This window comes from Papaver somniferum, unplaced genomic scaffold (assembly GCF_003573695.1).
Source record: "Papaver somniferum cultivar HN1 unplaced genomic scaffold, ASM357369v1 unplaced-scaffold_114, whole genome shotgun sequence".
Classification (NCBI taxonomy): Eukaryota; Viridiplantae; Streptophyta; class Magnoliopsida; order Ranunculales; family Papaveraceae; genus Papaver; species Papaver somniferum.
The window spans coordinates 3,128,179-3,143,188 of NW_020620381.1; the positions used below are offsets into that span (position 1 = coordinate 3,128,179).

Here is a 15,010-nt window from a genome sequence, read left to right on the forward strand (position 1 = left end):
TAATCGTGATAAATCATGATGGCCAACCCACGGTAAATGTAAAATTCCTATTCTTGTAAGAACCGGTAACTTTTATTCTAAACAAGGTTAGACTTGTGAAGGTAATCAATTGGAACCAAACTGATTATGAGCGAGATTAGATTTTCGAAAGAACTTCTCTTTTGGAGCTTAACTGAAAACCTCAAGTTGACTAATATCATTATCTATGAGAGTGAAGTACAACTTATCATATCCTTCTTAATGGACGACAGTGAATGTGTTCGAAAAGAATTAAAAGAACAACCTTTCAGGCGGTGATGTTTTCTTCGTCATGTAGATTGTCCTCAGAAGATTAAAATCATTTTAATCCTAAATTTCAACGAGGAAGATCTACATGACAAGTAAAACACCCTCGCTGATAAGCAAACATGCTCCGCATCTTTCAAAGACACCAACTTACACAGACTGTTGAGCTAAGAAGTAAAATTTTGACCCTTAATCAAACTACCATACATACTGCAACAGGATTTCTTTAGGGACTTAAAAAGCAAAAAATATACCACAAAAAGTAGTGAATTCTAAGATCCAGACCTTTATAATATAAAATTAGTTGAGGCAAATATCATGTGGCCCAAAATCAAACCACATTACAAACATTTGCTTCTACGAGGGATATAAGAACACCATCCCACAAAATTTTCCTGATTCCTACCATATGTTTTCATTCTTTGTTATCTACTGTAGCAAGCAGCAAATAACTAAAAATGACATTAACTTGTACATACTACCTACCTATATTTGTATACATTCATATTTTCTATATACTACCGTATGTTCAGAACTTCGAATTAGATAACAAAATCAGAAAACCAGGAATGCAAAATTAGGTACCTTAGGATTTAATAAGGGAACAAGATTGGAGACCCATCTCTCTTAAGCTTGCTCTCTGATACATCTAACTTGCTCATTTTCTCTTCGCACCAAAGCAACTGTTCCTTGCTAATCCTAACCATCCTCAACGCCCTAGATATAACTTTAATGTCAATGAGTCCAAATAACAGCTCTACTTCTTCTGTTGTTGCAGGCCACGTTTTCTTTTTCCACCCTTTCTTCTTTTTACGAAGTTCCTTGATCTTTAACATTTTCTGAGATGAGTTGCAAAAGAACTAAATTGAGTAAAACGTTATAACTGACTAGTATACACAAGAAACATATCACTCAATACAAGAATGGCAATTAATTGGGAGGAAATAAATGAGCTTGTGCATCAATTTTCTTGAGGCCGTTGAAACAAATCACTGGAGAAGAAAAATAAGATGTAATTCAAAAAGCAATTTAAAAATAAACTATTGGCTGTGACTTTATAAAGCAATTGACTAGTGCTCTCTAACCCACATACTGCAACAAGACAAACCATTTGTCAAACCTTCAACATTGGAAATACAAATCAGGTCAACTTACTGAAAGAAAGTTGTTGTATCATGTCTTTTACAGTGGATAGGGGACCGACACTAACTCCTAAAGAAAGATATGCAATTGGCTAACTTTCTTCATTCTTAGTGGAGAGGACTGTTGTTAATGGACCTAAAAAAAACCCACAGCTAACACAATTTAATTGTATTTATAAACACCTTTGAAGGGATATAGAGGTAGTAGTTATGGAAAAGCTGAAGCATAAAATACCACCCTAGGATACATTTACTAAAAGAACAGTGACCAGGTAACTAAGGTATGAGGTACATCTAGTGCTGGAAACTATTTCTTGAAAAATGAGGTGACAGCAAAAGATGGTTTATGATGAAAAAGTAGGATGAATAGTGGACCTTGATTTAACAGCTCAGAAGTGTAAAGTATATAATCAGGCTAGATATTTGTGGTTGGATTACCTTATCAAGGGCAGATTGAACAAGTTGAAGAGGACTTGCAATATGATTCTGACCTCCAAATAAACTAAGAATTTTACTTTCCTTTTTCTTATCCAACTTCAAGAATGCATGAAAGGTCAAAATCGAAGTCTTGATTATTTCAATAAGGTCAGAGGCAAGGACTGGCTCATCTGACTCTTCTTCTTCATCCTCCTGTTCTCCTTCCTTCACTATCTTCTTAGCAACTAAAAGAAAGTACAAAAGCATTAGCAAATCACTTCAAACATATCGATTCTGTAGCAATAAACAGTTTGTTCTCTGCACCAGTTAAACATGACCCTTACTATTTCGAGTAAGGTAAGGAAGTTAAGATTTCTACATCAAGGCTGAGTTCATTAATATATGTAGCCGCATTACCTTGAATGCTTGGAACCTGAAGCATCTTGGTAAAGGAACTTCTTGTTCGAGCATAAATTTCAGGACGGAGACCTTGCTCAAATGGCTCATTTTCAACAAATCTTTGCAATAAGACCTGGAATTGCTGAAATAGCTGAGCAACACGGCTGTAACATGTAGGGTTTTCAGGATTGGACGATATTTTCTGGCTTAGTTGTGTATACTGGCAATGAAGAGCCTCCCAGGTTAAGCAAATTTGCGCTACATATGCTGTTTCAAGATCCTGGTATGGATCATCTTGCTGAGGCTGCAGGTACTCTTCCTCACCATTTTCTTGAGGATGCTCCTCTTTTTTCTTGAAAGAGAGGGTTCGAAAAGTAGATACGAGCTTCTGAGATGCAGATCTTGGAGATTTTGACTGCAATTGCGTGCCTGCATATCAGACAAAACACTTCCGTGAATTGAGAAATCATAATATCAACTAGTCACAAACCTATCATTACTTAAGGTGACAGGTGTTAACCATCATATGCAATCAAACCATGGTGGTTAGAATTAGGTAAAACCTATAGGCCCCAACATAGAAGAGCAACAAGCAAATGCAAGAAACATGCGTCCCCTCAACATACACAAAAGGTTCCACTACAATCATAAAAATGCCCACACATGATGAATCTAGAGCATGGTGGATCATACTGCCATAACTTAAATATGGCGACATAAATACAATGGTATGGCCTGAACTCAGAAAACAAACTCCCCTTGATTAAACACATTTTATATATACAAAGCTCTACAAACGAACATTCTTATTCATATCCCAACAGAAAACATCAGTCTTTAGTTGACAAATTCTGCCTAAAACAACAGAACATCCACAAACACTGATCTAATATGCTGATGAAGTACTAAAATCACAAAATCGATAAAATGAGCACAATAGCAACCGAAGTCGAAAGCAAGAGGCGCATAAAAGCATTGCAAAAACTGAGTTGAAATTGTGTTATTACCTGAATCATTCAATCGCTGAACAATCATTCGATCAAAGAACAACATGAGTTCGCAATACTTCTCATAACTGGAATCAAAACTACAAAATTGCAGCTGCTGATTAATATCCCCCATTTCTCTAAACCCACCACTAGAACTTGTTGTCTCATCATCCTCTTCTTCAGGTACTGATTCTTCAGGTATCAAATTCATAAAACTATTCCTCCTTAATTCTTTCATTCTCTTTTTCACTTCATTCAATATGAAATCATCATCATCATCTTCTTCCTCTTCATTCACAAGATTCTCATTCCCATTTCCATTCCCATTCTCCATTTTCATATCCTCTGGTGCTGGAACTGGTTGATCCTCTAAATCTTTCTCTGCAACGGGTTTTCGAGCTTTTCTAAAGCCTTTCACTTTGAAGAAATCCATTGAAAATGCTCTAAAGAGATGATGAACACAGATTTAAAGAGGAACCCTTAGATTTGTGTACTACTTAAAGTTGAAAAGAAGAAAACTTTCGGTATTTAAAAACAGTGCTTTTGAAGATTGTTAAAAGTTAAAGATACTGCACTTAAAGATCAGATGATACTTCTTGTTTACAGAATGAAATCTGGATTCTAAAACCCTAAAAAGAGTGGGTAAAATCACTGAAAACCCTGAAAACAGAGGATTATAAAATCTGAAACTGGTTGGAGAAAATAACAAGAACCCTTTGCTTTAATCTAAAATGAAACCCCAAATCTTCACAAAAGTTCAAATCCTACACTAACACAGTGATTAAATTAAATCCCTGAAAACCCCTAAAAAATAGAGTTTCATGAAAAATCCCCAAAATTTCTTCAAAATCTGAAGTTCATTTCCAAAATCAACAACAACCCTTCCCTTAAAACCAAAATCAGACTCTAAATCTTCATAAAAGTCGAAACCCTTTCATAAGATTAGCTCTTCTTTTCACTCAAACTCACCATTTTTTTAACACCCTCAGAAAAACCCAACACACCTCCTACTTAAACCAATGTGATGGGAAGAACAAGAAAACACATAAGTTAGGTTTATATTCCAGAGAAAACCCTAACAATCTGAGAGACAATAAATTAAAAATACTCAAAACAAGCCATAAAATGAGTATGAGTAGGAGGAGTACTTGATTAATTTCCATTTTTTGTTAAAATTTTTTTATTTTAAATTGTAAATGTTAAACTTTAATGTTTGTAGCTTTGGATTCCAAAATGCAAAACCCTAGAAAATATAGGCAGGAGGGTTCAGAGTCTTCAGACTCATGTTTGTCTTCTTTCTTTTCAGCATCAGAAACAGAGAGAAAGAGAGGAATCCTGTCAGAGGGAGTTGAATTCACAAGGCCCAACCAACTACTCAAAACAGGAGCTCTTTTTGTTTTTTTTTCCTTTGATGCTTTTGTTTGTGGGTTCTCTAATTTCTCCTTAAAGTAGACTTTTCTGCTTTTGCACATGGTAAAAATCAATTTCATAAGTTAAAATCCAAAAAAAATTACTGCATTTCTTAATTTGATAGTGCCTTTCGAGCAGCAAGTAAAAAAAAATTATTTGACTTTTAGAAGTGAAAAAGCAACAATTTAATTTGGGCAGAATTTTAAAACCGCCAACGGCTTGGACTTAACTTTTTCTAGCTTTTACTTTTGGTATTGGTTTTTAACTTTTTCGATCTTGAAAACACTACTGCTTCTACGATCCAAGCATGTTATAACATATAAACTAACATCTGAGATTGGTTTTTGTTTAATTTGGGCAAAATTTTAACGTCGCCAGCGGCTTGGACTTAACTTTTTCTAGCTTTTACTTTTGGGATTGGTTTTTAACTTTTTCGATCTCGAAAACACTACTGCTTTTGCGATCCAAGCACGTTATAACATATAAACTAACATCTGGGATTGGTTTCTGTTTATCGTATCCAATAACCCAAAAGTAAAAAAGCAGAAAAGTTTAGCTTCACATTTGAGTAATTTTTTTTTCTTTTGAGGCAGGTTCTTATGCGTAAGGCAAACAAACCCGTTTGCCATTTACGCCGCCAGCGGCTTGGACTTGATAGCTCGGTATGGTCCACATCGCCCAGTGATACTTCATCTAGCGGCTACAAATCCATCACCATATAAATGCTCAGCTCCTTTTTGAATAGCGGGGGTCTAACAACACCACTCAATATTTCGCTTAGCAATCTATATGGACTAACTCCGAAATACTTTGCTAGAGAATCCACTAGACAGTCAGACTCAATCTAGATTAAAGTATCTCAAGGAGTCAATATCTCTCACTTATTTTGATTTACTCAAGCTAAAACAATAGCGAGTCTTTAATCAAACACAAGGAATAACTTGGACGGTACCAAAGACCAATATCCAAGGATCAATCAATATCAACCAACAACCAAAGGTTGGATTTCCAATTGATGATTTTAACGCACAACCTGTATTATTTCAATTATATAAAATATAATGCGGAAAAGAAATAACACAGACACCAGAAGTTTTGTTAACGAGGAAACCGCAAATGCAGAAAACCCCCGGGACCTAGTCCAGATTGAATACACATTGTATTAAGCCGCTATAGACAATAGCCTACTCCAAGCAACTTCGGACTGGACTATAGTTGAACCCCAATCAGTCTCCCACTAATTCAAGGTACAGTTGTACTCGTACGCCTCTGATCCCAGCAGGATACTGCGCACTTGATTCCCTTAGCTGATCTCACCCACAACTAAGAGTTGTTGCAACCCAAAATCACAGACTTGATAATAAACAAATCTGTCTCACACAGAAAAGTCTATCAAAGGATAAATTTGTCTTCCACAGAAAAACCTTAGGTTTTGTTCCGTCTTAAGATATAAAATCAAGGTGAACATGAACCAAATGATAATCCGGTCTTATATTCCCGAAGAACAGCCTAGATTAATGAATCACCTCTCAACAATCCTTCTTGACTACACAAGCGGTTTGTCGAGGAATCACAAACAGTGAGACGAAGATGTTTGTGACTTCTTTATCTTGCCTATCGGAGAACCCTCACGATCTCAAGCCAATCAATAGATTATACCCGTACGATAGAAGATGCAAGATCAGATCACACAACTACGATAAAAGTAGTATCGGTCTGGCTTCATAATCCCAATGAAGTCTTTAAGTCATTAACCTGGATTTAGAGAAGAAAACCAAAGGTTAAAGGATAATCGACTCTAGTGATCGCACTAGTATCACACAGACGTGTGGGGATTAGTTTTGCACAATGCTAGATGTCTCCTTTATATAGCCTTCAAATCAGGGTTTTGCCTTAGTTACAAAGCAATCCATATTCACCGTTAGATGAAAACCTGATTTAGATTCAAGCTAATATTTCTCAACCGTTAGATCGAAAACTTAGCTTGTCACACACACTTGGGTAGACGTATACTAGGTTTGTGAAAACCATGCCCAAACGTGTACGTGTATGTTGGTTCAACATAGTAACCCAAAAGGTTAACCATATGAGCATTTCATATTAACCTAGTTCTTCTTCACCATAACTAGTTCAATTGACTCAAATAAACTAGTTAGAGAGTTGTTCAATTGCTATGAGATCTTATGTAACTACACAAGACACAATTGAAACAAAGATGATTCAATTCGATGAATCGGCTCATGAACTTTATAGCCACGGTTTGCATAAAGAATTCCTTAGTAATTTAAGTTTCATGTTCAGAGCACATCTTTAGATCATAACCACTTAATCTCACAACACAAGTTCGCGGACTTAAGGCAACCGGCAGAGTTTTCCAAACACATCAGAAAATCTCGGTACAAGAACTTCCGACAGTTCGCGGATTGACTTCACAAACTGGGTTCGCGGACTTGGCAAAGCCAATTCCTCCGGTTTCTCTCAATCAATAAAGTTCAAAAACTTCGGATTAAGGAATACATGGTTATGTAATTTAAACTCTCATTCCAATCATTGAGACATTCTCAGAGGACGTTAGATAGCCGTTATTCACAGACCGTTTCACGTCAGAGCAATTTTCAAAGTAATTGAAACTTTTCATGACTTTCGTCACTAGGTGAAGATAAACTTGATCAAAGCGAAACGCTTTATCAACACACGATTTCAAGAAAAAGATAAGTAGTGAATACTCAGCTCAAAATGTCAAATGTGTATGATCCAGTCTATATAGCATTCGACATTTTGTCTCATAAGGAGTATGAGACAGAATAGATAGACTTTTGAGTGATAGATAAGTTCAATTATCCACATACATTTTTGTTGATGCAGTTCCACGGTTCCTTGAGTAGATCTTCGTCGTTGTATGATGAATCGCCATGAAGTCCTTGAGCTCAACTACATTTTTCTATCCTTGTTATAGCAACGCATAGTTTTGATCACTAACATTGTTTTATCTATAATAGACTAGAAATCAAGACTCATAGTTTTGATCACTAACATTGACAAACATGCTTGATATAGCAACGCATGCGAGGTCGACCGAGCTATGCTCTAACAGTCTCCTCCTTTGTCAATTTTAGTGACAAAACTATTAATACATATGGAATACAAAAAAGATAAACTTTAGTGGCTCATATTTCATAGTCTAATATTCAACGTTCCTTGAAATCTTCGTCCTTCCAAGTACTCCGATGATCTCAAAGGTTTTAAGTTTAGCACCACCGTTGTTGAAGATCCGTAGCTATAACAATGAGAGAAATCGAGATTCTCGATCATTATTATACAGTGTCATAATATCATTATGTAACATCAAAGTCCAATTGCATCACGACTTTAACAACAATACTATGGTGATATGTATCACCCCCCCTTAGTCAATACTCCATCTCGATAATGGAAACCACTCCCCCTTACACAATGATCCGAAAACCATATGTATTTGTAGTATGAACTACATTATTTCTCCCCCTTTTTGTCAATAAAATTGGCAAAGGTAAAAGAACGGGATCATAATGAAATTTCCACAAGAGATATTTCATAGACTAAAAGCAAAAAATACATACCATCTTAATTTAGATGCAATCATAAAGTCGAATCTAAAAGCATTCATCAAGGAGTTTTAAGATACAAGATAACCCCTATAAAATTCCACAGCCGCACACCCCGCAAGATATTACCATTAAGCACAAGTTCAAAAGAGCTCTCCCCCATTTGATGTCATTCCTGAAAGAACAACAAGAGCGACCTTAATTTCGAAAGAAAAGAAGGATTTTGAAGCACTAAAGAGATACTAAAAAGACAATAACGACAATCCTACGGAAACTGAACTGGAAAGTACCTACTGGAGTTTCAGACTCAATTTCCCAAAAGATAAGGATAAGCATAGGGGCAAGAGTCAATGAAACGTTTTAATGAATCAAAACAACACCAATAGACTGCCGCAAGTGTTGAAACGTTGCAGTGTATAAGGGTTTGGTGAGAATATCAGCCAATTGTTGTTCGGAAGGAACAAACTCCATACTCATGATACCATTTTCATAAAGATCACGAATAAAATGGTACCTTATGTCAACGTGCTTTGTTCTTGAGTGCTCAACAGGATTCTCAGTAATTCGAATCGCACTGGAGTTATCACAAAAGAACTTCATTATTCCAGTATCAATTCCATAATTATCAAGCATCTGTTTCATCCATAGGAGTTGAGTATAACATGATCTGGCAGCAATATATTCTGCTTCACATGTGGATAGTGATTGAGAGTTTTGCTTCTTGTTATGCCATGCCATGCTACAAGATTGAGACCTACATAGTAGAATCCCCATGACGTACTTTTTCTGTCTTCTACACATCATGCCCAATCAGCATCAGAATAAGCAGAAAGGTCAGTATTAGTATCAAAAGTGTACGAGATACCATGCCCAACAGTGTGATTTATATATCGTATGATTCTCTTTGCAGCTGCAAGGTGAGATTCTTTTGGATCCGCCTGAAACCTGGCACAACAACCAACACTGAAAGAAATGTCAGGTCTAGTAGCTGTAAGATACAAAAGGCTACCTATAATGGATCGATATAATTTTCGATCCACTTTTGCTCCTTTCTCATCCCTGTGAAATTTACCAGTAGTAGGCATAGGAGTCAACTTAGGAGATGACTTATACAGACCAAATCTTGACACAAGAATACCCTCCTTAAGTTGTTGAATCTGTAATCCTAAGAAGAATTTCAATTCACCAACATTGCTCATTTCAAATTCTTTAGCAAGAGAGACTTGGAAATCTTTTGCGAATTTTTTAGAAGTTGATCCATAGATGATATCATCTACATAGATTTGAGAAATGACCACATCTTTCCCACTCCATTTGTTAAACAATGTTTTATCAACTCCTCCTCTTGAAAAACCTTTTCTAATAAGAGTAGTAAGTTTCTCAAACCAGGCTCTTGGTGCTTGCTTCAATCCATATAACGCCTTTTCGATCTTTAGCACATGATCTGGGAAATCAGGGTTTTCGAACCCCTTAGGTTGAGAGACATTGACTTCCTCTTTTAAAATTCCATTCAGAAACGCTGATTTTATGTCCATCTGAAACAACTTAATCTTGAGAAAGCAGGCATGGGCCAATAAAAGTCAAATGGATTCAAGACGTGCCACATGTGCAAATGTTTCTTCAAAATCGATTCCTTCAATCTGTGAATATCCTTGAGCGACAAGTCTAGCTTTATTTTGACAATTGTGCCAAATTCGTCAGACTTTTTTTTTTTGATTATCCATTTGGTACCAACAATATAGACATTTGGAGGACAAGGTACACGTTCCCAGACATCTTGTCTTTCAAATTGATTTAACTCTTCATGCATCGCATTTACCCAAAAGGGATCTTTCAGAGCTTCATCAATATTCCTTGGTTCCACCTGTGAAAGATAACAACCAAAATTGCATATATTTTGAAGTTGACCCATTGTTTTGGCTGTAGAATCCCTTCCCCCAATGATATTATTGGGGTCATGATTCCTTTGAACCCAAAGATGTCGTGGAGGGACACGTTCTTGTTCATCAGGAATGGCTTGATCAGTGCTCTTCTCCTCGTCACTAGAAATGTCAGGATCAGTAACAGTTGGGATAAATTCAACTGATTCTGGAATTTCTTTGACTTTCTCAATTATCTCAGTTGGAGGCAACTCAGTAGGAGAACTATCTTGACGAAAATTATTAATGTCGTCGATGATAACATTAGAAGATTCCATCATGACTTTTTTCTGAGATTAAAAGCTCGAAAACCACGACTATCAGAAACATAGCCAAGAAAGATATCTTCGTCACTTTTGGTGTCGAATTTCCCTTTCTGTTCTCGATCTTTCAGAATATAACACTTACTTCGAAACACCCTGAGATAGTGTAGGTTGGGTTTTCTTCCATACCATTACTCATAAGGAGTATTAAGGGTTTTAGACCGTAAATACACACGGTTGATCAAGTAACATGTTGTAAAGACACCTTCTCCCCCAAAATCTTAAAGGTAAGTTTTTGTTGTGGAGCATTACCCTGGCCATTTCCTGGATGTTCCTATTCTTTCTCTCAGCAACTCCATTAGATTGAGGAGTAATTGGTGGTGAGTATTATTGAATGATCCCCAGTTCGTCACAGAACTCAAATACCTTGGTGTCTTTGAATTCAGTGCCACGATCGCTTCTAATTTTATTTAGTTTGCGACCTTGTTCGTTCTGGATCCTTTTAACAATAATCTTGAATTCACTGAGGGTTTCATTCTTATGGGATAAGAATACAATCCAAGTAAATCTGGTGTAATCATCTACCATAGCTAAACATACTTCTTACCGGCAACAGTGGGATGTTGAATTGGTCTGAAGAGGTCCATATGAATTAAATCAAGTGGAGCTTTAGTGAGAATATCTCGAGATGATTTGTGGTGAACTTTCGTTTGCTTACCCTTTTGACAGGCACCACATACACCTTCAATGTTTGCATTGATTTTGGGAATGCCTCTAACGAGTTCTTTGTTAATGATCTTAGTTAGAAGGCAATCATTTATGTGACCAAAACGCTCATGCCAAAGATGTGTAGATTCCACCTTAGTAAAATTGCAACGGTTGCTTAACTGAGTATCAAGAAGATAACAGTTATTTTTACCACGAGTTCCTTGAAAAATCACTTTCCCATATTTGTCAACAATGTCATATCCATCCGCATTGAAGACAACTCGATATCCCTTGTCGCAAATTTGACTAATAGAAAGAAGATTAGCAGTCATACCTTTAACGTATACCACATCATGGATTTCTGGAACACCGAGTAGCTTGATCGTTCCCTTTTTTCTAATGTAGCAACAACTTCCATCTCCGAATGTTACAGGACCTCCTTCATAGTCAACAGACGCAACAAACCAAGTGAGATCACATGTCATATGTCGACTGCATCCACTATCAAGAAACCATTGAATGGGAGATGTGGATATTAAAGCAAAGGCACCCGTACTACTAGTACTTCTCAATTTAGAGTTTCCTAGTAGTGTTGTATGAACTTTTAGAGAATCATACAGTTGTTTAGATTTCTTACAAAGATTACTTGCAACGTTAAGACTCTTTTGAAAGGACATACAAGTTTGATGTATATGATCGGATGGATCACAACATGAGCCTATGCTTTGAAGATTGTCTGACTGGTTCCTTGTCATATCAATTTTCTCAACATTTTGTCGTTGATTACTATCTGATTTATGACTTTTCTTGAAATAGGAACAACTGAGATTTTTTAACTTCTCAAAGGGAGTATTTCCAGATATCAAATCCTTAAGAATTGCAATTTCTGCAACAAGACCATAGTTGATCCAGATTTGTTCATCCAACCCTTTTTGAAGAGACACCAGTTTGTCAGAATTTTTCTTGCGGTTGTTTTTTAAACCTGGTGAAGCGTCTATTGAGACTTTATAGTCCATATAGTCGGATCGCTATAAACACAGACTTTTGAGGTCTTTAATGTGTTTGCCTGCTCTGATACCAATTGAAAAAGCGGGGGTATAAAAACACCACCCAATATTTCTCTTAGCAATCTGTATGGACTAACTCCGAAATACTTTGCTAGAGAATCAACTAGACGATCAGAATCAATCTAGATTAAAGTATCTCAAGGAGTCAATATCTCTCACTTGTTTTGATTTACTCAAGCTAAAAATAGCGAGTCTTTAATCAAACATAAGGAATAACTTGGACGGTACCAAAGACCAATATCCAAGGATCAATCAACAACCAAAAGTTGGATTTCCAATTGATGATCTTAACGCACAACCTGTATTATTTCAATTATATAAAATATAATGCGGAAAAGAAATAACACCGACACCAGAAGTTTTGTTAACGAGGAAACCGCAAATACAGAAAAATCCCGGGACCTAGTCTAGATTGAATACACATTGTATTAAGCCGCTACAGACACTAGCCTACTCCAAGCTAACTTCCGACTGGACTATAGTTGAACCCCAATCAGTCTCCCACTAATTCAAGGTACAGTTGTACTCCTACGCCTCTGATCCCAGCAGGATACTGCGCACTTGATTCCCTTAGCTGTCTCACCCACAACTAAGAGGTGCTGCAACCCAAAATCACAGACTTGATAATAAAAAAATCTGTCTCACACAGAAAAGTCTATCAAAGGATAAATTTGTCTCCCACAGAAAAACCCTAGGTTTTGTTCCGTCTTAAGATATAAAATCAAGGTGACACAGGAACCAATTGATAATCCGATCTTATATTCCCGAAGAACAGCCTAGATTAATCAATCACCTCTCAACAATCCTTCTTGACTACACAAGCGGTTTGTCGAAGAATCACAAACAGTGAGACGAAGATATTTGTGACTTCTTTATCTTGCCTATCGGAGAACTCTCACGATCTCAAGCCAATCAATAGATTGTACTCGTACGATAGAAGATGCAAGATCAGATCATACAACTACGATAAAAGTAGTATCGGTCTGGCTTCACAATCCCAATGAAGTCTTTAAGTCGTTAACCTGGTTTTAGAGAAGAAAACCAAAGGTTAAAGGAGAATCGACTCTAGCGAGCGCACTAGTATCACACAGACGTGTGGGGATTAGTTTTACACAATGCTAGATTTCTCCTTTATATATCCTTCAAATCAGGGTTTTACCTTAGTTACAAAGCAATCCATATTCACTGTTATATGAAAACTTGATTTAGATTCAAGCTAATATTTATCAACTGTTAGATCGAAAAATTAGCTTGTCACCCACACTTGGGTAGACGTTTACTTGGTTTGTGAAAACCATGCCCAAACGTGTACGTGTATGTTGGTTCAACATAGTAACCCAAAAGGTTAACCATATGAGCATTTCATATTAACCTAGTTCTTCTTCACCATAACTAGTTCATTTGAGTCTTAGAGAGTTGTTCAATTGTTATGAGATCTTATGTAACTACACAAGACAAAATTGAAACAAAGATGATTCGATTCGATGAATCGGCTCATGAACTTTATAGCCACGGTTTGCGTAAAGCATTCCTTAGTAATTTAAGTTTCATGTTCAGAGCACATCTTTAGATTATAACCACTTAAGCTCACAAACAAGTTCGCGGACTTAAGGCAACCGGTAGAGTTTTCCAAACTCATCAGAAAATCTCGGCAATGAGACTTCCGCCAGTTTGCGGACTTGAACTTCACGAACGAATTTGGAATCCCAGTAGAAATCCTCGGTACAAGAACTTCCGACAAAGTTCGAAAACTTCGGATTAAGGAATACATGGTTATGTAATCTAAACTCTCATTCCAATCATTGAGACATTCTCAGAGAACGTTATATAACCATTATTCACAGAGCACGTCAAAGCAATTCTCAAAGTGATTGAAACTTTTCATGACTTTCGTCACTAGGTGAAGATAAACTTGATCAAAGCCAAACTCTTTACCAACACAAGATTTCGAGAAAAAGATAAGTAGTGAATGCTTATCTCGAAATGTCAAATGTGTATGATCCAGTCTATATAGCATACGACTTTTTGTCTCATAAGAAGTAGGAGATAGAATAGATAAGCTTTTGAGTGATAGATAAGTTCAAGTCTCCACATAACTTTTTGTTGATGAAGTTCCACGGTTCCTTGAGTAGATCTTCGTCGTTTTATGAAGAATCGCCATGAAGTCCTTGAGCTCAACTACACTTTTCTATCCACTCCGAGACTTAGCTATAATAGACTAGAAATCAAGACTCATAGTTTTGATCACTAACATTGACAAACATTCTTAATATAGCAACGCATGCGAGGTCGATCGAGTTATGTTCTAACACTTTTCTACACTTCTCAACTTTTCATTCATATTTATTGAATTCACAAGGCCCAACTACTCAAAACATGAACTATTATTGTTTTTTCCTTTGATGCTTTTATTTGTGGGTTTACTAATTTCTCCTTAAAGTAGCTCGAACCTTCACTCCCTCATGCACAAGGGTTTGTTTGGACAAATAAAGTCTTGACTTTTGTGCTTTTCCCCATGGTAAAAATCAATTTCAAAAGTTAAAAACCGAAAAAAAATTACCTTTTTTTATTAAAATAATAGTGGGTTTCGGCCCGCATATAAAAGTAATTATTTGACTTTTAGAAATCAAAAAGTAAGAATTTAACTTGGATAGACAATTTCAAAACGACTTTTAGAAAACAGGAAAAAAAGATTTACTTTTACTTTTGGGATTGGTTTTTGTTTATCGTATCCAAATACGCATAAGTAAAATAAGAAATTTTTGCTTCACGTTTGAGTAAATCTTTTTGCTTTTGATATATTGAGGTCGGTTCTTTGGGTAAGCCA

General features: G+C 36.4%; 1 protein-coding gene across 1 annotated transcript; it reads right to left on the reverse strand.

The window, feature by feature from the left end:
- Positions 1 to 548: 548 nt before the first annotated feature.
- Positions 549 to 4,529, reverse strand: LOC113328766. The gene is made up of 4 exons (XM_026575776.1): positions 3,251 to 4,529; positions 2,262 to 2,672; positions 1,866 to 2,089; positions 549 to 1,124 (listed from the first exon to the last, which is right to left on the reverse strand). The coding sequence occupies exons 1-4, from the start codon at positions 3,663 to 3,665 to the stop codon at positions 879 to 881; spliced, it is 1,296 nt and encodes a 431-aa protein (XP_026431561.1). The 5' UTR covers positions 3,666 to 4,529; the 3' UTR covers positions 549 to 878.
- Positions 4,530 to 15,010: the final 10,481 nt, after the last annotated feature.